This window comes from Stegostoma tigrinum, chromosome 10 (genome assembly GCF_030684315.1).
Source record: "Stegostoma tigrinum isolate sSteTig4 chromosome 10, sSteTig4.hap1, whole genome shotgun sequence".
NCBI classification, from domain to species: domain Eukaryota; kingdom Metazoa; phylum Chordata; class Chondrichthyes; order Orectolobiformes; family Stegostomatidae; genus Stegostoma; species Stegostoma tigrinum.
The window spans coordinates 78,585,155-78,612,796 of record NC_081363.1 but is presented as its reverse complement, the minus strand read 5'-3'; the positions used below and the strand labels follow the sequence as shown (position 1 = coordinate 78,612,796).

Sequence of the window (27,642 nt, the reverse complement as noted above, 5' to 3'; positions counted from 1 at the left end):
TTCATCTTAATCCAAATTCAAATCAGACTTCTGGGCACAATGGTGGGGGCAAGGAACAAGAACAGAAATTACTGGAAAATCTCTTAGAATGTCCTGAAGAAGGGTCACTGGATCCAAAATGTTAACTCTGCTTTCTTTCTACAAATGTTGCCAGACCAGCTGAGTTGTTCCAGTCATTTCTGTTTCTGTTTCTGATTGCCAGCATCTGCCATTCTTTGTTTGGTTTATTTGGTGGAGACAAGGATCAGGCCTCATTTAAGGGACATCTTTCATTGTGATTGATGTGTTTCTGGATGCATGGGTTAAGATGAACTTCCTTGCCACCTTATCTTACATAAATTAGACAATTTTTAAAAAAAATGTAAATGTTGAGCTATGAAAAGACTTCATTACCTCAGTCAGCTTAAGGTATTTGGACAGGCGTGATTAAACAATTCAATTAAAAATCAGGCAGCATTGCATTCTTTCATTTTTGATAAAAACATCTCTTTCTTCCATTCCTCTCCCACACTTATTCATATTTTTCTGGTCATTGTTATTCTAAAGTGTACTTGGGATGGAATTCACACTTTTAGGGTGCCTTGTACTTTGCTGAGGATCTGAGGATAATCTATCAGCAGATTTGTAGATACTGTAATCCTGTTTTAACCCACACTAGTTCACATGGGAATGAACAGTGACATCTCATCTTTTTGGTCCCTTTTCCTGTGCATTATGTGCCCCCCCCCCCCCCCCAAACTCTTTCTCAGACAGTGTCACCCCTGCTGATTTCATGAGAAGTTGGTTTCACCAGCTTTTCATCTGCAAAGGGAAAGAAACCAGGGAAAAGGTTCATGAGGAGAGCCATTGGAATTCAATTGAGTTATCAACTAGTTTATTTGCTTTTTGTGGGCTCCAGCACAATGGGGCTTTTGCTGGAATTTCTGGTAGGAGAACCCATTCTCTTCGATGCTTCTCTACAATTTATGGCTTTTCTTTTCAACAGTACCCTCACTTCCTCAAAAGAGAAGGTAACAAGCTACAGATCATGCTTCAGAGACGAAAACGGTACAAGAACAGGACCATTCTGGGATACAAAACTCTGGCAGTTGGGACGATCAATATGGCGGAGGTGAGACAAAGGGAGAAGGAATCAAACTGATGCAGCCTTTTGGTGTCGTTCTGATCCTTGATCCCAAGGTCATTTTGACTTGATGCAGTAAAATAAAATGACTAGTAGTGAGTTGGCAGCCCATTTTAGATCTCTACTAATTGTTGTTTCCATTGACCAGCATCAGTCAAAGCAAAAAAAGTGTAGATGTAAAATGGCTGCCAATTCGCTGGTGCTTATGTTACCTTTCTGGTTCCTGCACAAGGTTAAAATGGTCCCGATATGTTGACCAACTCAGCAGAATGATAATAGTGTCACCAAGGCAGAAACCATTAGAACTGTGAAAAATAATTAAGAAAAATCAGGAGAGTTTTCTCCCTAGAATGCTGGAAACCTTTTATACCTCATCAAATATGAATAAACCAGCAGAAACAACTATTTATTTATAAGGGTTAACTATGCTAACTCTTGTTCTCCATGTAATGCAGGTAATGCAACATCCAACGGAAGGTGGCCAGATCCTCACGCTGCTCAGTAACCTCAAACAAGCTGCAGTAAAAGTGGCTGAAATCTGGATCTTTGCACTGTCCAGCCAGCCAATTGATCATGAGGACAGTTCAATGCAGCCTAGTCAGAAGATAAAATCAACAGGTGGGGTTGAGTCCTGATTTTGAAACATGATTTTTTTTTTGATGCTGTCACCTTAGCAATTAGTACTAATGTTAATTGAATTATGTTCAAATATACTAATAATAGATGCTGTCTTAGTTTACAAAGGTACACTAGATTTATTTAGTGTTTTGCCATGATTGCTCCATAAAGGAAATTCTTGTGATAATTGTGATAATTTCTGTACAATCGGATTCTCTTGAAGACTCCCTTAAATCCCATTATCTTACATTATGCCATTATTACCACTGTCAGTGATGCACTCCAATACCATCCAGCTCAAAATACCCTCCAGACGGACCCTGAATTGTGGTTAGCAGTGTCTGCAATTGTGCTATTGGACATTTCGTTTTTGTTCAGTTTCTCACATGTACAACTTCTCTTCAGTCGCACTGAGTGGCAAAATTTTTATTTTAATGTGCAGGAGGTGGTGAAATTATTTAATCTATCACCATTGAACAGTCTAAAGCTCAATGCAATATCATGGCCATGAAGCTTTCCCATAGCTCTCTGACCTTCAGTAAGCACTTGAAATTGACAAACCTCTTGGTCACTAAAATTAAAATCAACTGCTGTTGTGCATTTGCTGCACTTCTACTTTCCCTTACCATGGAAACCTTTCTCACAGTTCCCTCTGGCTCCCTGCTGTTGTGTCATTTTATTATTCCTGACCAATTTTGCTCCAGTGCATATCGTTGAGCTCATGTTGTTCATTTTGCCCACCTTAAATTTAGTCGCTGTGAGCTATTAACCATCCAATATCCACTCTTGGTCATCATGCTAGCTGGCTCTGTAAATGATTGCCTCACAGGTACTGTGCCCTTCTATATAAAACCATCCTAAAACATAGACACTCTACTTTCCTTGCAGTCTACCAATTAATTTTCAACAGCTATTTCCTGTCAAAAGTCCTTCAGCTTGCTATGACCTCCCAAATCTGAATCCATCTTTGATGGAACACGATATTTGGATTTCTCCAATTTGACCCCCTCCCCCCAACTACTCCGCCTCCAAACTCCCCAATAACCACAGTACTGAAACAGTTTTTCTGAATCATAATCACAAATTATCTCCTAATTCATTTCAACCTCTTCAGAGTTAACCTTCCCTTTCTCCTCCAGTACGCCTTCCTTGTTGCCCAGCTCAGTGTGATTGCCCTTGTTCCCCCTGACTATCTATATAGGGGGCACGGTGGCCCAGTGCTTAGCAGTGCTGTCTCACAGTGCTGGCGACCTGGGTTCAATTCCATACTCGAGTGAATGTCTGTGTGGAGTTTGTATAATTTCCCCATGTCTGTGTGGATTCCCTCTCGGTGCTCTGGTTTTCCATAGTCCAAAGATGTTCAGGCTCGGAATTACAGAGATAGGGTAAGGGAGTGGGTCTGTGTGGGATCCTCTTCGGAGACTCGATGATGTGGACTCGATGGGCTGAATGGCCTGCTTCCACAGTAGGAACTCTATGATTTGGCTTAGACCAGATACCCCATGAAGAGCTTAATTTATTAGACTGTCCTGCATTTCCCGTTGTCAGTTCTGTTATATATGTGTGAGCCACAAACCTGGTTTAAGGTACCTTTGTTATTTTCATAGATAATTACTCAGAGGAGGAGTATGAAAGTTTTTCATCTGAGCAGGAAGCAAGTGACGATGCAGTCCAAGGACAAGTACGTAACACTGGAAATGTTCACAAATGTTTCTACTTGGGTCATAATGGTAGGTACTGGATTAGGAGTGTGACAGGATAGGTGCTTTTAAAGGCATGCTGGAATGAGCCAAGCAAGACTTATTCATTAAGGGCTTTGCAGGAACAGTATAAAGCAGGGCAGCAATACGGCAATGGAAAAGCAGGTGTGGGAAGTAACAAGAGCTGACTTGGGTTGTGCTTCACAGCAACTTACTTTCATAGACAGGGCACTTACGTGTAATGTTTACAGCTTGGTTTCTGATTGGTCAGTTGTAATTTTTTTAAAAAAGTTGTGCAACATTTGGGGATAGCATGCTTTTATTTAAACTGACCTGGTGATGATCTTGGGATGTGGGATGCATGCATATCTTTCAACCCTAGGACCCCAAGTTCACATATACCGCAGACTGTTAAGCTGAAGGCCATCTCTTGGCTAGATTTTTAAGAGTTGTGCATAAAGTTACTGCAAACAGATCATGACATGGCACAGGCTCCCACTAGGTAGGCAATATTATACAGATTGTGAGGTATAATTTATGTGTACTGTAATCCTACTAATGCTTAACCTATTGAAAGCATATTGATTAAATTGGAAGCTGTGTGTGAAGTAAACATACAAGACCAAAGCTGGCTGAAAGTGTGACAAACATTGCCATTTAAGTTTGGTGCTGATCAGAGAAGCCATTATTACACTACATTCTGAAAAATGTCTAGTGTGATACCAAAATCAAAATTGTTCCGTTCCCAGTATTGGCATCTCCAACCTCAAGTATCACTATTGAAATATAAAGCACAGAAGGAATCCATTTAGCTCAACATCTTTGTGATTGCCCTTTAAAGAAAATGTCAAATTATTTCTATTCCTTATAATCGCACAGTAAACTCAAAATTATCAAGAAATATAGCTAAGTGTAATCAACCTCAAATGTGATCACATGTTAAGAATATAAACATCAGAAAAGTGCTGTTGTGGTGCAGTGATAATCTTCCTACCCCTGGGCCAAAAGGCACGGGTTCAGTCCAACCTGCTCCAGAGGTGTGTCGTGACGTCTCTGAACAGGTTGATTGAAAATATCTATGAGCATCAGACTGTGTGGTTTTACAGCACATTTCAAAATGCATGCCATCAGTGTGTACAAACTGCCTGAACGTTCCATCTTACATTCCAAGCTGCGATGGTGTCAGTCCAGTCGTGATGTTGAAAGGGAAAAGTGAGATCACACTTGGTAAGAAAAATATTTGATGCAGTGCATCTTGAAAAACCCAGGACAGTGATTTTATGTTTGCTTTTTTCAGGATATGGATGATGATGAATATGATATGGGTAAGCCAAAAAAGCAACGGCGTACAATCGTAAGAACAACCTCAATCACAAGGGTTAGTCAAATTTATATCCTCTGACTGATTTTAGAGGCATGAAGTGACTGTGTGTGAACTAATGTTGATGCGTCATGACCTGAGCATCCATATATACTCGTGAGCATGTTTGCTTGCATGCATACTTCCGTATCCACATGTATGCACATTATATTAAGTCAAAATTCATCCACACTTTCTATCAACCAAGACCAGATCAATTTGACACTCACCATCAGAAAGTAGCAACAAAATAGGCATAGCATGATAGCATGTTACATCATTGGGGTAGTGTGCTGGAAATCAAACCTTGCTATTGTCACAGAAGTTAATGATTTTAAAAAGAACTCGGAATTCCCCAGTTTACCTCCTTTTCAGACCCAGATTGTTAGCAAGCACAGACTGGTTTCTGTACAGTCAGTTCTCCTATAACATGTGTTTCTTCATTGCAAGTTAGCTTTAATGTGATATGAAGAATTTAGCTCACTATTTGTAGAATGCAAATTTCCCTGCCTGTATTGGCTTTAAGGTGATTCCAGCCTCGTTAGTATATGTGGTGCAGCTATTGCATGATTTTCTTACAAAGCAAGATCTCACGAGAATGGAACTATCGCATTATACCAGAACCAACTGTACGTAATTTTAAAAGGTTATTTATTACAGGTGATTTGTGCTATTTCTCACGTGCACATGCACTTGCTTGGTCACTCGCTGTACCCCTCCAGTTCTTGCGTGCTCCCTCTCTCGCTCTCCCATGCACATGCGCGCATTGTAACTTGCTCTGTTCCTCGCTTGGTCACTCTGTCACGCACTTTAAAACACATGTGCACAGACAAAAAAAGAGGTGTCACCGGTGGAGGGAAAATTGGGCAAGCTATTCAGTGGCCTGTGTTCACAGAAACTGCTGTGATAGTTAGTTATTGTGCTGATCCGAATATTGGTTTAGTCTTCCTTCTCCAGCTGCTTTCCCTGATTTTCAAATGGCACAGTGCGGTTGGTTCATACTTACCTGATTTTTTAATTAAAAGTCCCAGTTTACGACAACTGAAGAAAAATAAACTGGTTTTCTTTAAGCTTTTACTGCAGAGAGCAGTGAGCTCCCTAGCTGGTGGTGACCTGATAGTTTCTCTCTGCTGTTCATAGCCCCAAGCTGTTCTGCTACCTGGGAACCAATCCCACAGCTGTTAGCAGGCAAAAGGCCTTTGTCATCGGTAACTGGTCAATTGTGCACAGACCAATCCACTATTTGTAGTTGGCTGAATCTCCATTAATACACCCCTTCCTGCTCCAACTTATTTGCAAACTACACTTCAACTATTGCTCGAATGTGCAGCTGTGTAAACTGTGCTGACAATGACTGTCAAGTTACTTGCTTTGAAAACCCTGAAGGCTTGAAGTGATCCTTCAGCAATCCTCGGTTTTTAAAGAAGTTCTTCTCCCATTTCGCTCCACAATCAAAAATAGCCAAGAAGTAAAAGTACGTGGTGTTTGCACTGAAATTCTTTCGAATGTTTCATCCAAGTAATTTAAATTCCCATCCTACACATCCTATGGGCACTAAGTGAAATTCTTGATCTACCTCCTCTATTATGAATTATGCATTATGGTTATCTGCATAAACATAAACTAAGTGGTTGGTAACATACACAGGCCTTTTGAGTTTGCATTGCTTCCTCCATGGCTACTTCATTTGACTGACTATTTAGTGATGATTTAATTGTTCAAATCGCTTTTTCCTTCCAGCAACAGAACTTCAAGCAGAAAGTAGTTGCCTTACTGAGACGGTTCAAGGTTTCAGATGAGGTATGTTGACTGGGGTTTTATATTTTTAATGGGGTGCAGGATTATGCAATATGCTTATAGTAAAAAATAATCCTATTATGATAAGTCAAAACCAAAGGTACGTTTCTGTGCAACCAGTTAGTGAATTATTTGTTGAGTTTTGGAGGGAGGGTGGAAGGCAAGACCAGTTTGTTCCTGTTTGTATTTGATGTCCCCGCACTTTCTGGCAGAATCTCACATTACAGGGTTGGAAATCTGATTCCTTTAATATTCCATAATTTAACTGGTTAGACCTTTCCTAGCTTTTTCTGACCTGGGCTATACAACTCTAATGTTTAAATACATTTTGCTTGTACTCACAAAGCAAAAAAAAAAGGAATGTGCAAACAATGGTTGGAGTGAGGTATTAATAAATTATTTTTGTAAATTTAATGTAGGTCCTTGACTCTGAACAGGATCCCACAGATAATGTGCAAGAAGTGGAGGAGGACCTGGACCTGTTGTATGACAGTTTGGATGTGGAAAATCCTAGTGACAGTGGCCCTGACATGGACGATGATGACAGTGTCCTCAGCACTCCAAAACCAAAGCTCAAGTATGGAGGGCATTTGTCACACGTTATTGCTTTCCAATGTTAACTTCCTTACAGGTTATAAATAATTGATGCTCATTCACCAGGTCTGAGTCAGAGCTATATTATAAAAATACTCGTTTCTTGAGTACTTAAATGCAAAATGTTTCTGTATTAAAAGTATTTATTTTCAAAATATAATTTCATTGAAAGAACAGAAGGCTGTGTATTTATACAGTGTGGTGATCCCAGCTGATGTTTCTACTAGACACATTGGATCCTAGATTGAAATGCGGCTTTTTTTAAGTTTAACATAGCAGCCTTTCACTGAAGCATTAGCATACAAGTCTGCAGAGATTTAGTTTTATACATAAAACAGAAGGATATTACATCAAAATAAAATAAATCAAACCCAGATATCTACATATCACACTTTGAACGATATCAAAATGTAACCCCATTTATTCCCAAACACCATCACTTTACACTTAACTCACAAACCAGAAAAATTTCCTTACCTTATCAAATCCATGGGTTTTGACTGAACTGCATCTCAGTTCCAGTCACGTGAACTGGAAAATCTTAGCTTGGAATCCTCACACAAGTGATATCTTCAACTTTGTAAACTGTGAATAACCAATGAAGATTTCTAACCAAACACTCTTGCTCAGGACATCCACAAACTACACTCTTTCACTGAGGTAACTTAAAGGCGATCATTCAGAACAGTCAGAAGAGACTACACTTGCATTTGACTTAAGGTCAGGGTCTCTTCAAACTGCCTACAAACTTTCCAGTCTCTGGATTTTTCTAGGCTAAAATTCTTAACCTTAAACCAAACGCAAGTTGATATCTTTCAAAGATAGCAGGAACTGCAGATGCTGGAGAATCTGAGATAACAAGATGTAGAGCTGGATGAACATTAGCAGGCCAAGCAGCATCAGAGGAGCAGGAAGGCTGACATTTCGGGCCTAGAGAAGGGTCTAGGCCCAAAATGTCAGCCTTCCTGCTGCACTGATGCTGCTTGGCCTGCTATGTTCATCTAGCTCTACACCTTGTTATCCCTGAGATCTTTCAATACTTCCACTCTTATGTCATAGGCCAGCACAATATAACCAAACTTACAGTAGGCCTACACTAGTTTTAAAATAATTCTTCTGGAAACACCAACCTAGTGAATTTTAAAACTCCTTCATCAAAATAGGCCACCACCTGCATACCATTAATTTGAAGTCTGAACTCTCTCTTTTTTAAAACAATTGATGCTATGTATGAATAGTAGCTTTTATCACTATTGTGCTGTTTATAGGCAGCATTTCTCAAAACACGTTACAGCTAATTAAGTACACTTGAAGTTGGTACACTGTTGGAAATCAGGCAGCTAGACTGTCACTCCTCAATAATGAGGAAGCCCAGCACATGAAGTCTGAAATATTTCCAACCATCTTCAACTATATGTGTTGAGTGGGTGTTTCATATGTGCGGTCTGCAGCATTGTAGTGAAGTTGATTCATTCCATGTGATGTCAAAAAATGGCTAAAGATACTGGATAGTACAAAATACATTGAGCCTGACAACATTCCAGCAATAATACTGAAGGCTTCAACTCCAGAAACACCCCTTCCCAGCCAAACTGCCCAGCCCAGCTATTACGCTGGCAACTACCGAACAATCAAATAACTGATATATATCCTGTTGAATGACAGAGCAAGCTCAAGGGGCTGAATGATGTACCCGTCCTATTTCTTATGGACTCACTAAGATAAATGCATAATACTCCAACTGGAAATAAAAACAGAAAATGCAGGAAATATTCGGGAGACCAGGGAGCATCTGAAGAGGAAAAAAGTTAACATTACAAATTGATGACCTTTCAACAGAACTGGGAGAATTAGAAATGGCTTTGAACATGCCATAAGGATAGGGGTTGCAGAAAATAAACAGAAGTAAAGATCTGTGACAGGGTAGCTGATGGGGAAGTTACTTTATTTATGAATGGAATGTGGCCATTGACTAGACCAGCACTTATAGTCCATCCCTAATTAACCAGCGACAGTCAAGAGCCAACTACATTGCTGTGGTTGGAGTCATATGGGAGCTAGATCAGGTAAGGACAGTAGACTTCCTTCCCTGAGAACATTAGTAAGTCAGATGGGTTTTTACATGGTTACTATTAAGCAAGCATTTAGCTCCAAGTCGTTTTATTGTATTTAAGTTTCAGAGTCAGCTCTGGTGGGATTCAAGCCCATCTCCCTAGAACATATAGCCTGGTGCTATATATTAACAGTCTAGAATCATTACTACTACGCCATTGCCAAATTATTGACACATGGCCAAATGGGACGATAATCAACCTGTAATGAAGCAAATAATGTGTCTGAAGAAGATGTTGATGGAAGACTGCTAAACCGTTCCTGTCCAAAAGGGGAAAAGGAGACTAAAAGTGAGATGGAACAGTTTGTAGCCTGAATTGTTGAATTCAGTGTTTATTCTAGAAGTCACCAAACCAGCTTGTCAAACTGTTCCCATCCAGTTTTATTGGAACACTGCAGCAAGCTAAGGGCAGAGAGATTAACAAACGAGCAAGGTAGATGATCAGGATGACAGATGATTGTCAGCTTGGGGTTATGCTCGCAAACTGGGGATTCTGTGAGTAGGCCCAGAACGCTGATTTCCCAATTGTGCAACGTATCACATTGAGCAAATGCAGTAGACTGAATTTTTAGAAGTGTACTTAAATCAATATTTTTCTTGAAAAGAGCATTTGACGTCTTGGACAGTGAGGTGAGAGAAGATTAAAGGATATATCTTTTTGCACTTAGATTGAAATAGAAATGGAACTAATGCATGTTGGTGACTGACTGAAAATTTTGTACTGTCAAGTGCTATCTTGCACATGTCTGCTAGCTGAGTTGAATGTAAAAGATCCCAAAGTACACAAAAGACACTTAGCTTTACAAGACGTGACTGTTCTAGAGAATAATATGATGTTGATGAGGTTGTAAACTCGTGGTTCACTGGCCTTCCTTTTGAAACTCTGACTAAGGCCTTCTGTGTTTTTTGAATGTAATTCAATCTAATGATATAAGAGTTGCGTTCTAAGTGCCTTATTATCTTCACCCAATGTCTGATCTTTTGTTTATTGTTGTTGTTTTGCAGACCCTACTTTGAAGGCTTGTCACACTCCAGTTCCCAGACTGAAATTGGTAGCATCCACAGTTTGAGAAGCCAAACCAAAGAACCACCCAGTCCTGTAAGAAATTCAGTAAAATAAAGAATTGAGTGCTGGGGATCGACAGCAAAGACAGATATTGCTGGCGAAACTCAGCAAGCCTGGCAGCATTTGTAAGGAGAAAGCAAAGTTAACATTTCAGTAACACACTCCATCAGAACTTAAAGCAGCTAAGTAAAGGTGGTGTTCATGCTGAAGTTGAGATTGGGGAGGAAGGAAGAGAGGTGAGCAAGTGGACATAAATCCCAGGGAGAGAAATGTGAAACGGGTAGACAGATGAGGGGATTATTGATAGTAGGCCAAGGCCGAGGAGAAGCTGAATAAATGATAATGACAAGTGAGAGTCGGAAACAGTGGGTAGACTGTGCTGAAAGCAATCCATGTAGTATGATAGTAGGATATAGAGCTCGATGAACACAGAAGGCCAAGCAGCATCAGAGGAGCAGGAAAGCTGACGTTTCAGGCCTAGACCTTCTTCAGAAAAGTAATTTCCGAAGAAGATTCTAGGCCTGAAACGTCAACTTTCCTGCTCCTCTGATGCTTGGCCTGCTGTGTTCATCCAGCTCTACACCTTGTTATCTCAGATTCTCCAGCATCTGCAGTTCCTACTATTTCTGAATATGATAGTAGGACCTGGTTCTCACCTGCTCTCAGGCCTACAATCACCTTACATGCATTGATTTCTTCAACACAGTCTACCCATTCTGTCCTAATTTGAGGCAATGGCCTAATGGTATTATCGCTTGACTATTACTCCAGACGTGGGTTCGAATCTCACCAGGGCAGATAGTAAAAGTTCAGTAAAAATCTGAAATTAAACATCTGGTAATGACCATGCAACCAGTGTTGATTGCTGGAAAACCCAACTGGTTTACTAGTGTCCTTTCCCTGATCTGGACTACATATGACTCCAAATCCAACTCTTGACTCTTGACCGTTAGTAATTAGAATTGGAGAATGAATGCTGGCCTGGCCAATGATGAATGATAATAAAAACAACTGTCGGCTATCCTGTCCTGTCCTGGCCTATCCCCTCTTTTCATATCTCTCCCTCTCTAGGCTCTGTCTCTATCTGCTCACCTGTTCTCAACCTCCCACAAATTCAACTTCAGCATAAATATCACATTTTCCAAGCTATTCCAATGAAGAGACACATTGAATCTGTTTAGCCCCTACAAATGCTGCCAGATCTGCTGAGGTTTGCTAGCACTTTCTTTTCTTGTGTCTGTAAGGAATTGATGTTGTTGAAAATGCAAGTTAGAGTAATTTTCGATGCTGGTCGTGGCTGAAAAAAGAAATTTTCACTCGGAGACAAGGTTAATAATGAATTAGTAAGGTTCTTCACCTTCAAGAATTCACATTTCCGCAGTATCGTTAGCAGACAGAAAAGCGGGAATATTGAATGAGAAAATTAAGCACTAACAAAGTTAGAAAGAGAAAACCGTCGTTGAACAATGAAATTTCTATAAGCTTTTGGCAGCAAAGGGCAAGTGACAACACTAGGGACATGGAAATATGTTTCTGAAGGATGGGGGCTTTGGGTGAAACACTGGCACTGATGGTAGAATGAAGTAATCAGGCAAATAATGTTGTATGAGCAACAGATGAAATTACCTGGCATGCACTGCTTAAAGTGATAGGTGAAGCTTATTCAGGAGCAGTTTTCAAACTGTCATAGATATGTACCTGAAATTAAAATCAGAGCTGTGGGGAAAGACCAGTGGAGGTAAACTAATGCAATAGTTTTCTCAAAGTGTTGACGTAGACCAAATTGCCCAGTCCTTTGCTGAATGCTCTGTGTTGAAGTGCGGCTGGAGGAAACTACAAGTGTGTGGAGAGATTTCAAAATAAGTGTTAGGAACTTAGTGAAAACATTAAGGTTGACACATTCTGTACATACAGACTCAGGCATGGAGAAGTAGGTAGCCAAAGACTGAGATGCAGTTTTTCTTTTTAATGAAGGCTCAACTGAAACCCAAATATCTTATAAGATAAATGTTTCAAAGGCAGGTCTTCAGAGATGCTGAATTCTCAGCGCATCCTGTTTTTAGATCAAACTAACTACAGACTACAAGGAGCATAATTATGTGCAAAGAGTGACTTTAGTCTTTTCAATTAGATCAGTCGTGTTTAGGGATATCCAGATGTTACACTTAAAAGCTGGACTCTAGTCATCTGATACCAGAGCAGCTAGAGAAGACGCAGAACAATATTTACTAGAATAATGTCATAGCTGAGAGGATATATATTTCTCCAGAGACCGAACAGACTAGGGTTCTTTTCAAAAGCAAACAAGAAATCTTGGTCAATCTTCTGGAGATCTTGAAAAATACAAACAAGTGCAAAGCCAGAAATTAACAATATAAAATAAGATTAATTAATCCATTAGGGAAATTAGGAGAAATGATGTGCATGTAAATAGAATTTTCATGGATTTGAGGGGCAACTAGATGAATATACGAAGCGAAAAGAATGGAGGATGCAGTGATAGAGTTGCATGGATGGCAGAGGGCTACGTTATGAAGCATGTATATTGCCACTGACTATTCGGGTCACGGTTTCTGTGCTGTGTGGATTCAAAATAATTTGATGCAGAGTGCATCCTGGGAATTTAAGCTGTACTCTTGCACTGCTTGGTATTTACCACCAGAGGTTGCTGTTGACTAGTGTTAATACTCGTCAAGGCATTTTCTTGTAATTTGTGGACCCAATATTGCAGTTCTTTGATCTAAAAACAGGATGCGCTGAGAATTCAGCATCTCTGAAGACCTGCCTTTGAAACATTTATCTATGCATAGAAGCTGCCAGATTTGCTGAGTTTCTCTCTCTAGCATTTTCTGCTTTAATTTCAGGTTTCCGGCATCCAAAATACCCTGCTTTTGCTTAAGCTTCATGGATACTTTCTATGGATCTGTTGAAAAACAGGGTACTGTAATGTTCTGAGATCAGTAGACCAGAACAAACAGATATAATAAACTTTGTACCTGCCTATTTATGAGTGAAGTCTGGAAGCAGTTTACTATTTTCTCTAGTGAGAGTCTCAAATATTTACCCTCAAGTGAGCCCTGAACCATTCAGGTGATATGGAGGAACATATTTTCAGATAAAGAATCATAGAATAGTTATTGCCCAGCATGAGGCCATTTACTTCATTGTGTCTGTGTCAACTGTCTGCAGGAGCAATGATAGCAGTACCAACTCCCCTACTGTTTCACTGTTACCCTGCATTTATTTCTTTTCTTTAGAAAGTCAGGGTTGATCTGCACTCCAGATTCCAACTAGATGTTTTAAAAAGAAATCCTTTTGCTGTTACCGCTTTTATTGGTCAATTTGCATCAAAGTTCTTTTGGTTCTCAGAACTCTGTTTTTGCATTTTCCCTTTCATTTGAGCTTCCAGTCCCTTCTCATACTCTCTGGTTTCTTTTCTCACTGGCTGTCTGATTTTTCAGGGAATATCACGGTGCAGTGACCACTGCTATGGTTAAAATAAAACTAAGCGTGCTACTTCGAGAACTCCAGCTTCAACAAGGTTGACTGCCCTTCTGTAAAGTACTGCTTTTTAAAAATTTAGTTTCCAGTTAAGTAAATCTTCTAACCATTTGCCCTGTTTCCACCTCTATCTTGTACTGAATACCATTTCTCACTTACGGTCTGTCTCAGCGACAATAGACCTGGCTTTTACTCTATGTAGGTGTTGGACTGGCATTATTCTTGACTTGAACTAAAAGTTACAAAAAAGCCAAAGCTAAAACAGCCTCCCAGTTGGTTTCCGATGTGATAAAGGGTATATAATTTATATAGCAATATCATTTTTGAAATTTGGATTTCAAAATTTGGAAAATATATCTTTATGCCGTTAGGCTTATAACAAGTACGGTAATCATTGTAAGGCCATTAGCTTTATTTTCAGATCAATAGAATTAAGAGATTAAGCAAGTTTTTAATTCTGTTCAGAAGACACTATTGTTTAGAAGCAAGTTTATTTGTGCTCCTAGAAGGAGTTTAGGGTGAACCTCCCCACAACAAAAGTGTTTAATTTCTGAAACTTCAAAACCCGGAGAGTTAGGATAAGAAGTCTACTCTTTATTAGAACTGAGAAAATTTTTGAATCTCAGATTATTTCATGTTAGAATTAGCAAGACTCTATTAAGTAAAAGGCAGTGTATTTGCACTTATGTAGAACAGGCCATATGTGTCAGATTAGGTAATAGACTGGGTTTAGTGAGAGCCTTTGTTTTGAGTTTATCTCTGAATAGTGTCAGGGCAGAGCCAGAAGGCAAAACTGTCTCCACAGTCCATGACAAAGAAACTGTCAGGAGTCAGTTAAGTAGAACCCTAAAAAGTTTAGTAATCATCTAATTTCTCTGGGCATGAACTTCTGTAACAGACAGTTTTAGGAGTAAAGTTGAAACTTCGTTTTGCTGTGTGCTGTAAGATCATTCTAATCGTGTTCAATACTTAGCTTCTTTTTCTTTTGTGGAAAAACTTCTGTTTAGTTGTTCAAGCAAGTTTACAACCTCGTGAATGTGTTAACCACTGTGTTAACTAACAAAAGAAAGAAGGACGTGCTCAATTAAGCCAGGCTTCAGTCTGGGATTTGACATGTACATTCATACCATCAGCTGAATTTTTAAATCCAATATCAATCAGTTTTCCCTGCTGGTTCTGCCTGGACACTATTCACAGAGATAAACTCAAAACAAAGAATCTTGCTAAGCTCCATCTACAGATGGATTTTACCTGATCTTAAGATAAAGATGTGAAACAACACTTGTTGAGAGAAACAATAAGAACCACATGTACTTAAATATTATTAATAATTTAAAATCAGTAGGGGAGTAAAGACATGTAGGATGTAGAGATTTTAGAAATGGGTACAGAAACAAATGAACCTGATTTTAAAACTGCATGTAGGTTGCTGGGTTTTCTCATTGGTGTAATGAAGTAATGCTAAATGTTCACGGATCAATGCAGTTAGATGATGTTCCGTTCTGGGTACTATATTTTAAGAATAATGTAACAGTCATGAAGAAAGGACTGAAGATTTTGCCAAGGTTAAAATCGGTATGAGACAAACTATGATAACAGCCTGTCATGTTCACTCCCCAGCGCTGACTATATTTCAGATCTAAAATCATTAAAGTACTAGCTTGCGATCGATTTTTTTTCAAAGCCCTCTCTTCCTCAGTACATCCTCTGCCAATCAAGTGGCTGTTAGACTTAGTTTTCTGTTGTTAGCTGTGAGCTTGTTGACTCACACCTCACTGGGATAGTGCACTGGAATTCAAGCCCTGCTCTAATTTTGGAGTCGTCACAGAAATTTTAAAATTTTAAAATAAGTACACAGAATTCCCCAAATTACCTTATTTCCAAACCCTGGTTGATAGAAATTACAGAGCAGGTTTCTGTACTTAGTAGGAATTGCCATTTTATTACAAGTGACTAGACTGTAACGACAGTCTTTGTCTATCGGTGTGAGGCTGGAAAAGCACAGCAGGTCAGACAGCATCCAAGGAGCAGGAAAATCAGCGTTTCAGGCCGAAACTCTTCGTCAGGGCACACAGATGGAGAAAAATAGGTTATTGATGACAGAAAACTGGGAAGGCGGTTCAGTGGGTTCTATTCATGGGTTGCTCAGATGATCCTTAGGATTCTTGTGCTGTTCAGAATGTAGCTTTTCAGTTACCTTTCCCTGTCTGCTTCCACTGGATTCCTGCTCCTCGGATGCTGTCTATCCGGCTCTGCTTTTCCAGCCTCACGCCTACAGATTCTAACTTCCAACATAAATAGACCTTATTATCTCCAAAACTGTAACTACAGATTTACAATTGTAAATTGTCAGCAAATAATACTGCAAATTAAAACTCTAGCTTCCTTATAAACCTCTTCGCCCCCCCCCCCCCCCCCCCTTTATACACACAGACAGACAGAGAAAAATAGGTTATTAACAAAGGAAAACTGGGAAGGCAGTTCAGTGGTTTCAATTCAAGTGTTGCTGTGATAATCCTTATGATTCTTATGCTGTTCAGAATGTTTCTTTTCAGTTATCTTTCTTGGGATGCTCCCGCTGGTTTGCAAGACACACAAGGTAGTTGATTTGCTCATAAAAGGTCTTGGATACATCTCTACAATATTGCAGCTTGTGACAACTGTTGAAAGAAAGATAAACTGGTTTTCTTTAACTTTAACTTTAACAAGGTGCAGAGCTGGATGAACGCAGCAGGCCAAGCAGCATCTTAGGAGCAGGAAAGCTGACGTTTCGGGCCTAGACCCTTCTTCAGAAATGGGGGAGGGGAAGAGGGCTCTGAAATAAATAGGGAGAGAAGGGGAGGCGGATTGAAGATGGATAGAGGAGAAGGTAGGTGGAGAGGAGACAGAAAAGTCAGAGGTGGGAATGGAGCCAGTAAAGGTGAGTGTAGGTGGGGAGGTAGGGAGGAGGTAGATCAGTCCAGGGAGGACAGACAAGTCAAGGGGGTGGGATGAAGTTAGTAGGTAGGAAATGGGGGTGCGGCTTGTGAGAAGAAGGGATGGGTGAGAGGAGGAACAGCTTAGGGAGGCAGGGATGAGCTGGGTTGGTTTTGGGATGCGGTAGGGTGAGGGGAGATTTTGAAGTTTGTGAAATCCACATTGATACTATTGGGCCGCAAGGTTCCCAAGCGGGATATGAGTTGCTGTTCCTGGAACCTTTGGGTAGCATCGTTGTGGCACTGCAGGAGGCCCAGGATGGACATGTCGTCTGAGGAGTGGGAGGGGAGTTGAAATGGTTCACGACTGGGAGGTGCAGTTGTTTATTGCGAACCGAGCGGAGGTGTTCTGCAAAGCGGTCCCCAAGCATCCACTTGGTTTCCCCAATGTAGAGGAGGCCACAACGGGTACAGTGGATTCAATATACCTCATTAGCAGATGTGCAGGTGAACATCTGCTTGATGTGGAAAGTCTCCTTGTGGCCTGGGATGGTGGTGAGGGAGGAGGTATGGGGGCAGGCGTAGCACTTTCTGTGGTTGCAGGGAAAAGTGCCGGGTGTGCTGGGGCTGGAGTGAGTGTGGAGCGGACAAGGCAGTTACAGAGAGAGTGATCCCTCAAGAAAGCAGACAAGAGTGGGGAGGGAAAAATGTCTTTGGTAGTGGGGTCGGATTGCAGATGGCGCAAGTGTCAGAGGATGATGCATTGGACCCAGAGGTTGGTGGCATGGTACGTGAGGACAAGGGGGATTTTTTTTGGTTGTTTTTGCGGGGACGGGATGTGTCGCGGGAAATGCGGGAGACACGGTCGAAGGCATTCTCGACCACTGCGGGGGGGAAGTTGCGGTCCTTGATAAACGAGGACATCTGAGCTGTGCGAAAGATGAATGCTTCATCCTGGGAGCAGCAGAGGTGAAGGAATTTGGAATGGGGATGGCATTTTTGCAGGAAGGTGGGTGAAAGGAGGTATGTTCTAGGTAGTTGTGGGAGTCATTGGGCTTGAAATGGATATCGATTTCTTGGTGGTTGCCCGAGATAGAGACAGAGGGGACCAGGAAGGTGAAAGAGGTGTTAGAGATGGCCCAGGTGAACTTAAGGTTGGGGTGGAGGGTGTTGGTGAAGTGGATGAACTGTTCTGTTATCTGTCCTATTATCTCTTCTTTAACTTTAATGTAGGTTTTAACTGCTAAGAACCGAGATACAGCTCCTGAGCTGGTAGAGATCAAATCATTTCCCTCTATGTAGCCCCAAGCTGTTCAGTTGTAGGCAGGCTAAAGGCTTTTGTGATTGACAACTGATCATCAGTTCCAAGACCAATCAATTCGTTGTGGAGCTCAGCAGGCCAGGCAGCACCAGAGGAACAGGAAAGCAGACGTTCTGGTTTGGGACCCTTTTCTGAAGAAGGGGCCCAACTCAAAATGTCAGCTTTCCAATCATCTGATGCAGCCTCGCCTGCTGTGTTCCTCCAGCTCTACACTGTGTTATCTCACACTCCAGCATTGGCATTTCTTACTAACCCCAATCAATTCCTTGTTTCCAACTAGACAGCCCCTCTGCTCCAGGTCATCTGCAATCCAAACTTCAATGCTGCTTCTTTCAGGCCACTGTTTACATGATGTTTGCCATGAGAGTCAGGTTACTTGCTTTTCAAAACATGCAGTAATCCTTTAGAACACTGGATTTTGAAGCAGTTCTTTTTAATTTCAGTTCATAATGTCAGAAAAAAAAACTTTTTAATCCTGTTTATCTTTTGCTTCATTTAGGTAGATGCACCCGAAAAGCTCAAGAGCTCTGCAAGCAAGTTTCAGATGGATAGCATTTCCAATACACTGTCAGTTGTAAGTATACTTGTGCATTTTGCAAAATACATCTTCAGACACTATACCACATGTTGCCAATAGATGGAGTTCAAGGAAGAGCTGTGAAAGAGTAATGGGTACCAATGTTTCTGAAGAAGGGCCTAGGCCTGAAACATCAGTTTTCCTGCTCCTCTGATGCTGCCTGGGCTGCTGTGTTCATCCAGGTCTATACCTTATTATCCCTGGGTACCAGTGTTAGTTGGCTTAGATGTGTAAAGTGAATGTTGGATAAAGATGGAAAACTTTTAAACTGGGGACGAGCTGGGAAATTTATCTGGGAGCAGAGTTCTGATGGGCAGAAATGTAAAAATGGAAGTTATGGAGGAGCTGAGCATTGAAATTGTGAGGGGAAAATAAGGTACGTGTTGTATATATGTGTGGATTTTTCTTATCAAATGAATAGTGTGGATAACTGGAGACTATGTAAAGCCATAAGGCATAGGTCAAGCACAGATACAAAATATGCATAGAGTTGATCTAGCTCAAGTCACTGTAGACGATTTATAAATTCCATGGTTATACTTCAGCTTGTAATGCAGTCCCAAGTATCATACATATAAAATGACTGAGACCTTCATTTCTTTCTAGGCTGTAACTCACTCATCTATTATTCAATATTAAACCAGCTGAACCCCTCAAATAATAGGTTCCAGCCTACTCCTCATGGCTCAGTATTAATTATCCTACATGTAATGTTCAAACTGTTTAAACCTTTGCATCAAATTTGCCTGTCACTGACACAGATCTTATACTTTTATAGCATGAAGATGAGTAATAAGCATGTGAAATTTGGTGATGTAATTCAGGTCTTTACCTTAAATATTGAGGATCAGAAATTAATTAATCTGAAGCAGTCTTGTACAACTAAATAATCCTTTACAGGAATATCTGAGAGCTTGGATCGCATGCAGAAAATTCATATTAGAAAGGATAATGCAGGGTGATTGTGGCTGTTTTATGCTGTCTTTCACTTGAGTAATATAAAGACCCCAGGGTGCTGCAAAAGGAGATGGATCATGCATTACTCAAAGAGAATGCTATTTTTAAAATCATGATTTTATTTTGCTTGGTTTCCCATAGGATCAAATACAGCAGGAAGAGGCAGCGGCAGCATCTGAAAGCATCAGTGCAGACACCTTTCTAGAAAAGCTCCCTCCCAGTGGAAAAATCACAAAGACAGAGTCTTTAATTATTCCTTCTACAAGGTAAGGCACTTTCTGTAGAAGGTAATGGCAGCATAAAAGCATTAATTGCATGTCAATCATGATGCATTTCTAACACTGTCACCTCAAAGGCAGAAGATTGTACTCCAGAGGCTTGACCACAAGCTCGCCTGACACTCTGGTGCATTGATGGAGAGCTGTACTGTTACTCTTTGCGATGAGATGTTGTACCAAGCGCCTTCTAAGGTAGATGTAAAAGATCAAATGATGCTATTCAAAGAACAGCAAGTTCGTTCTTCCCAGTCTTCTGGCTAATGATTATCCCAAAGCAGCTTATCAAAAGCCGTCTGAACATTTAAGTAAACCACATCTTGGGGCTGCCCTTTTCAATTCCACTAGTTTTATCCTTAAAAAAATGTCCCAGCAGGTTTGTCAAACATGAAAAACATACTCAGGACAAGCTCCTGAGCCATTTAAAGTCAACAATTTGACCATTTTCTCATTACAACATCAGAACAGTGACTACAGTTCTAAACTACTTCATCGTCTGTGAGATATCCAGAGATTGTAAAAGGCACAAAATAAATGGAAATTCTTTCTTTCTGTGCCACATTGTTGAATGATGTGGATGCTTCATTTTTGAATTTTAACACTTCACCTTGAGCTGACTCATGCTGCCTTACAAAGATCTTGCATTTCCTGTAGTCCGGGGTACATGTTACCTGTTTGATTTTTAAGTAAGCCCATGGATTGAACAGAGCATCCTTGTCACTACTGTAGCTGGCCAGAAAATAATATGCTCTGCCTCCAGTTCTACTTAACTCTGGAAGGCTGAAACACAGAACATAGTAGCCAGAACGGGCCCTTTGGGCCTGCTCCACCTTTTCAATATGATAGAGCTGATCGTCCAACTCAGTGTCTTGTTCCCATTTGCTCCCCAGGCCCTTTGAACCCTTTAGCCCTAGCAACTATATCTAACTCCTCCTTGAAAATAATCAATATTATGGCCACAACTGGTTCCTGTGATGGAGAATTCTACAGAGCCACCACTCGCTGGGTGAAGACTTCTCTCCTCAGACATAAATGACCGACCCCCTATCCTTAGAGTGTGACCCCAAGGTCTGGATCCTAGTCATCAGAAACATCCTTCCTGCATTTACCCTGTCTAGTCCTGTTGAAATTTGTTCAGTTTGTATGAGATCCACCCGCATTCTTCAAAACTGCGTTCTTCAAAAACTGATCCAATCTGTATTTGTTAGTCCTGCCATCCCAGGCATCAGTCTGGTAAAACTTTATTGCACTCCCTCCATAACCAGAACATCCTTCTTTCGATAAGGAGACTAAAATTACACACACTACTATTTCCAAGTATAGTCTCGCCAAGGCCTGTACAATTCCACCAAGACATCCTTGTTCCTGTATTCTCATTCTCTTGCAATAAAGACCAACATACCATTTGCCACCTTCACCACTTACTGCACCTGCATGCTATATTCACTGAGTGATGTGCAAGGACACCAAGGTCTTGTTCAATCTCCTTCTTTCCTAATCTATCACCATTCAGATAATCTACCTTCCTGTTTTTGCTACTAACTTGGATATTCTCACATTTATTCACATACTTGATCTGCTATGCAATTGCCCAATCATTCAATTTGTCCAAATCTCATTGCATCAATTTTGCATCTCCTCACAGATCTCCTGGTCACCCAACTTGGCAATACTATGGTGATACCCTCACCCCATCCCCCTCTCTGATGAAGGGTCTAGGCCCAAAACGTCAGCTTTTGTGCTCCTGAGATGCTGCTGGGCCTGCTGTGTTCATCCAGCCTCTCATTTTATTATCTTGGCGATACTATAGTTCCCTCCTCTGAATCTTTAATATATATTGTGAACAGCTGGGATCCAAATAGTGATCCCTACAGTGCCCCACTAGTCACTGCTGGTTACTCGGAAAATGACCTGTTTATTCCTACTTTGTTTCCGGTCTGCCAACCAGTTCTCTCTCCATGTTACACAATCCCTAATCCCACGTGCTTCAATTTCATATGCTGATCTCTTATGTGGGACCTTTTCCGAAACCCTTCTGAAAGTCTAGGTAAATCATGCCATGAGCTGTCCCTTATCAACTCTGCTAGTTATATCCTTAAAAACATTCCAGTAGATTTGTTGAGCATGAGAAACATCGATGTACTCAAGTCAGCTCCTGGACCACCATATTACAGACAAATTTATGTAACAATCAGTTGAATACAGAAAACTCCACGCGATTTATTAACAGTTTTTTTTTCATCATTTTTAAAATAACTAAATTTTTCTCCCATATCGACCTTAAGTAAAGAATGAGCTTTTCGAGCATTGTCCATAGTTTATTGCTAAGCTGTTTCATTCCATTGTACCTCTCATTAATGCCATAACTCTGATCACAGACTGATAGAGAGAAAGTCAGTCTTAGATATACCATTAAAAATCCTTTTTAAGTGCAAGTACACGAATCAGTGCAAATTGTAACTCTTGCAGAACTCTGGGCTTCAGATTCGTTTCACAGGCCGGTGTAACATCGAGGGCCGAACAGCCTGTACTGCACTGTTATGTTCCATGCAATATTTTAGTTGGTCAGTTACTTGCAATTTATCAAGATGATTGTATGCCCAAATGAAACGACCGCTTACAGTAAAGTTGTCATCTGTTTCCTGCATGAGGTATCAATCAGACCAAACTACCTAGAACAACCAAACAGAAAAAAATGTCAAGAAGTGCCTGTTAGGATTATAGATAATGGGAACTGCAGATGCTGGAGAATCTGAGATAACAAAGTGTAGAGCTGGATGAACACAGCAGGCCAAGCAGCATCTCAGGAGCACAAAAGCTGACCAATTATCTCTCTTTTTTTTCTTTGTGCTGGGTTGGCTACAAATTCCTCTGGTTTCTACTTTTTGGTTTAAAGGCAGATTGTTTTAAAAGCTCTCAACCTTTTGTGAAGTTGTGAATGGTTTGATTATTTAAATGTGTGATATACTCCGTCTTGCTGCATAACTACATGCAGGTAGAAGCATTGATTCGAAAAATCCCTCATCATCCTTAAATTCAACAGTATGTAACTACAGTCAGTAAGTAATAACTAGCCCAAACATGTCATACTCAGTTGCTAGACTCTGTTTTCAGTGGAAAGGAAATGGAGGTGCCCCAGACTTTAAAAAAAAATCACACTAATTCATTGCTAACTGATGATGTCCTAAAGCCCTTGACAACAAATTAAATGATTTATAGTGTAGATCTGTTGTAGAAGATGCAGTAATCAGTTTTCTCACAACTTCTATAAACAAAACATGACCTTAACCAGGTAACCTATTTTAACCTTTATACTTTGAGTGATAACTATGAGCCAGAATACAGGGAGAGTTCTCCATCTCTTTTAAATTGCATCAAAGTTCTTTTAAGTAGCTGCAGCCTTAGTTTTAACATCTCAGCTGAAATATAGCACCTCTGACACCACACAACTCTGCGATATGTGCAGATGTCTGTGGAGCGGGACTTGAACCCATGACCGTTTAACTCAGTGCAAGAGCATGACCATTGAGCAGTCAAAGTATCTCTTGCTTGACTTCCAGGAGTTGATATTGGGCAATATTGAGCAGGCTAGCAAACAGAGTGGTGTGCATGCATCCAGGTGGTGGAACAATGCTCACGATGAGAGAAAGGCACCATTTGTTTCTATGCAATGGAGAAATATTCTCCACTTGCACAGGCCAGTATCCTGTATTCCTACAGTACAGGAATATACTATTCCTGTAACAAATTTTCTTGCTTGTTTCTTATGTATGCATCATATGATTCTTTCCTCAACTCGCATTCTTAAGATATTCACTTTGTGAATATTCCAAGCTGGTTCATGCTATATTATTGTTATATTCTACCAGGTTCTTCCTTGTGCAGATGTATAACTTGAATTTCTGCAATAGAGGATTAAATTATTGCTAACGACTTCCAGACTTTTGATGGTGCTAAAGTGAGAGACAGTGCTGTGATCAAGCAGATGTTCGTGCAAAATGGGATTGAACAAATTGGTAATAGAATTGACATACTAGCCACAAACTCATGGTAGAGCAGATTCAAGTAACTCCTATCTCTCAAAATCTTCTCTGATAATTTCTTTACCATTGACATAAGGCTCACTGGTCTGTAATTTCCCACATTATCCTGTTGCCCTTCTTAAACTGGCTATTCTTCATTCGTCTGGCACTTCTCCTGTAACGAAAGAAGATACAAAGATTTCATACATAGCCCTAGCAATTTCCTCACCTGCCTCCCTTAGCCTTCTGGGATTAGGCCCATCAGGTTCCTTGGGACTTGTCTATCCTAACGCTTTTAAAAACACCTTATGCCACCACCTTTTTTTATATTGACCTGTCCCAGAATATCAACACACCACCCTCTCCCTTCGCCACCCCTCTCTCCCTGGGACTCACCATCACCGTGACCTCCTGCTTTGTGAATTCTGATGTAAAGTAGACATTAAGGACGTCAACCATTTCCTCTGGCTCCGCCTCCTTTGTCCTTTCCCCACCCTACCCTTTACCAAGCCACCCTCATGCTGCTCCTATATTATAAAATGCCTTGGAGTTTCCTTAATCCTGTTTGCTGATGATATGCCATGACCCCTTTTGAGACCTCCTAATTCCATGTTTAATTTCTTTCCTACTAACTTTGTTTTCTTTGAGGGCTCTGTCTGCCTTCAGTTTCCTACGCCTTCCATATGCTTCCCTTTTATTTTTGACTAAGCTCTTAATTTCTCTTGACAATCCTTCATTTTCACTGAAACATGCTAGTCCTGAACTCCAGTCAATTGCCCTCTAAAAGATTCCAACACACCAGATGTGGATTTACTCTCAAACAGCTGCCCCTAGTCTACATTTCCCAGTTCCTGCCTAATATTACAGCAGTTAGCCTTCCCACAATTCAGTGCTTTCACCTGACAACTACTTATCCATAAGTGACTTAACGCTTACCGAACTATGGTCACTGTAATAAGATGCATTATTTTGAGTTAGGCTGTAAGTTGTGGGGTACCAGAAACATCAGTGTTTCTATCTCGAGTATTTATCTTTTAAATCAATGGGAGGAGATAGTGTGCTGCCTCTATGTTTCTTGACAATACATAGTTGGGAGAGAAAATAAACCATGAGAAGAGCACAAAAGGACTTTAAAAAAAATTAACAAGCTTAGTGAGTGGACAAGAAGTTGGCAATGGGATATAATGTAGAGAGGTATGAAGTTCTTTACTTTTGAAGGAAAAATAAAAAAGCAGAAAAGTTTTTCAACGTGAGAAGTATTGGTATTTAGTGGAAGCTGGCTTGTGTACAGATTGTGGAAAGCTGGAATGCCAATGCAATTAGGGAAGCCACCACACTATTGGGAAATGCAGTACAAATGCAAGATGTTTTGCCACAGGCCTTTTGTACATACTTTGGAGGGAATGCAGCAAAACTTCAACAGACAGATTCCTGGGATATGTGAAAGATGTTCTATATGTAGACAAATTGAATGGTCTAGATCTTTATTTCCTCAAATTTAGAAGAATGAAATGCGGTCTTGTTGAAATTCTGAAAGGGCTTGATAGGGTAACTGTTAAGAGGGTACTTTATCCATTTGAGGAGTCCACAACCAAGGCATTAGCTCAGACATGACATTAGATACTACGCTCCAATGATTGTAAATCTTTGAAATTCTGTACCCAAGCATGTTCTAGATGCTCAGTCATGGAATATGTTGAAGACAGAGTTTGATAGACTTCAGATACAAGGAGAATTGAAGAGAAAGTATAGAAAGGTGGTGCTGAGGTAAGAGATCAAATTGAATAACAGAGTAGGTTTGAGCTTCTGCAGTATGAATACAGATCTTACTCAGCTCAGTGACCGATACTCCTGGTGCGTGGATTTCCTGATTTGATTTTTATTTTGTGTCATTGCTTCATGAGGACGGAAGGGAAACAGGTAGGACGCCGTGGAAGAAGCACATCCCTGAAAGAAAGGCAGCCGGCAAGGCAGCAGAATGAACGGGCTAACAGCTTGGATAATGAACGTTCGCCAGAACCAAGGCCGCACCTGCAGGTAGGTGCTGAACTGTTCATGCCCTGCTTCCGTAAAGGACAAATTCACAACATTTTAAAATAAAACAGTATGCAAAATTTACAACTGTTAAGTTTCTAGAAAAGTATTCCCCATTTCAATCCTTGGGAAAAAAATACTCCATCCTTTTAAGCCATTATAAGCAAATGGAATATCCTATATCCACATACTTCGATAAATCTTAATGAGGTAATTAGGTAATTCTAGTTCTGTTCCTCCCTCACATTTGCAAACATGCATTTGTGGCAGGAATTGCAGAATAGCAACAGTGAACTTCTGCCTAACCCTGAAGCAGTAGTCAATAAAATAAATGATGTTCACTCCATTTCCTTCATTGCTCTGTCTCTATTTAGGTACTGTCAGTTGAACATTTGTCAAGAATTGAATTGTGGTACCTTCTTTGCTCAGTGTTATAGTGTATAAATTCATATAATTAGCCATAGCTACTGGAAAACGTTAAAGCAGGACATTCTATTCGAAGGATTACAAAGTGGAAGAGATTTGTAGATGCACTGTTATAGTTTATTCAAAGAAAAGAGAAGGGTTGCATGCTACTGTATCACTTCAGAGCAGTGGTTTTCCCATTGCTACCAGTGGCAAAGTATTTAGCAGGGAAACAGGGGTGATGAGAGTGGGCTAGTTGATTTGTGTGTATGGGGTTTAGAACGTGTTTGGTAGAGTATCAAGTAACAGACTTGTCAGCAAGCTTGTAGTCTTTGGGTTGAATATCGCAGTGGCAGCCTTGGTACAAAATAACCTACATGACAGAAAATAGTGTGAATGGTTCTTTACCAGGGAATTATACTGTTTCTTACAGATTGATATTAGGACACAAAAGAGAGTTGAACATATACTTGGAAAAGAAAATTTGGAGCAGTATGGCTTAAGAGGAATGAAATTAAGTTTTGGAGTTTGTCTAAAGAACTGGTACAAGCACAGTAGGCCAAACCATTTCCTACTGTGTTGTCTGAGACTGATTTTAGCTAAGGAGTGCATTGTAATGCTATGACTGCTAATAGCAAAGATGAAGTTCTTTCCCTATATTAAGGGAAGAAAGCTGGTCCAAAGCAATGGCAAGTGATAAGATGACATTTGCAAAAACCAATGGGGACCGGGTTCGGTTCCAGCCTTGGGTGACTGTCTGTGTGGAGGTTGGACATTCTCCCCGTGTCTGTGTGGGTTTTCTTTGCATGCTCTGGTTTCCTTCCACCGTCCAAAGTTGTGAAAGTTAGGGGCATTGGCCATTCTAAATTGCCCATAGTGTCGATGGATGTGCAGGCTAGTTGGGTTTGCCATGGTAAATGCAGAGTTACAGGAATAGGTTGGGAGGGCTGGGTTTATGTGGGATGATCTTTGGAGGGTCGATGTAAACTTGTCTGGCCGAATGGCTTGCTTCCACACTGTAGGGATTCTGTGATGCTATGAAAAAACATGCTTATCTTTCTTGAACTGTGCAAGAGAAGGAGAGCAATACTACCTTGTCCCATCTTTCCCAAAAGCAAAGTTTTCTGCCTTCATGTTTCAGTCTTCAGACTGAGCTAGATCTAGCCCTCAGGGAAGTTTGCAGTTTTTTATATTGACAGGAGCCTGATGCACCTGATTGTAACAAAATAATATCAAACTAAAAATGCCTGTGTCTGGTCGTTGG

General features: G+C 40.5%; 1 protein-coding gene across 4 annotated transcripts in view; it reads left to right on the top strand.

Annotated features, from left to right (window-relative positions):
* Nucleotides 1–27,642, top strand: part of pacs2 (phosphofurin acidic cluster sorting protein 2) — a 244,083-nt gene that overhangs the window by 156,905 nt on the left and 59,536 nt on the right. For all 4 annotated transcript variants that reach the window (XM_048537650.2, XM_048537649.2, XM_059649290.1 and 1 more), the window contains 10 exons: nt 986–1,111; nt 1,579–1,741; nt 3,349–3,422; nt 4,739–4,819; nt 6,542–6,601; nt 7,018–7,175; nt 10,311–10,404; nt 18,608–18,682; nt 19,784–19,908; nt 25,844–25,976. In XM_048537650.2, coding sequence (XP_048393607.1) covers nt 986–1,111; nt 1,579–1,741; nt 3,349–3,422; nt 4,739–4,819; nt 6,542–6,601; nt 7,018–7,175; nt 10,311–10,404; nt 18,608–18,682; nt 19,784–19,908; nt 25,844–25,976 — 1,089 coding nt within the window. The remainder of the gene's footprint in view (nt 1–985; nt 1,112–1,578; nt 1,742–3,348; nt 3,423–4,738; nt 4,820–6,541; nt 6,602–7,017; nt 7,176–10,310; nt 10,405–18,607; nt 18,683–19,783; nt 19,909–25,843; nt 25,977–27,642) is intronic.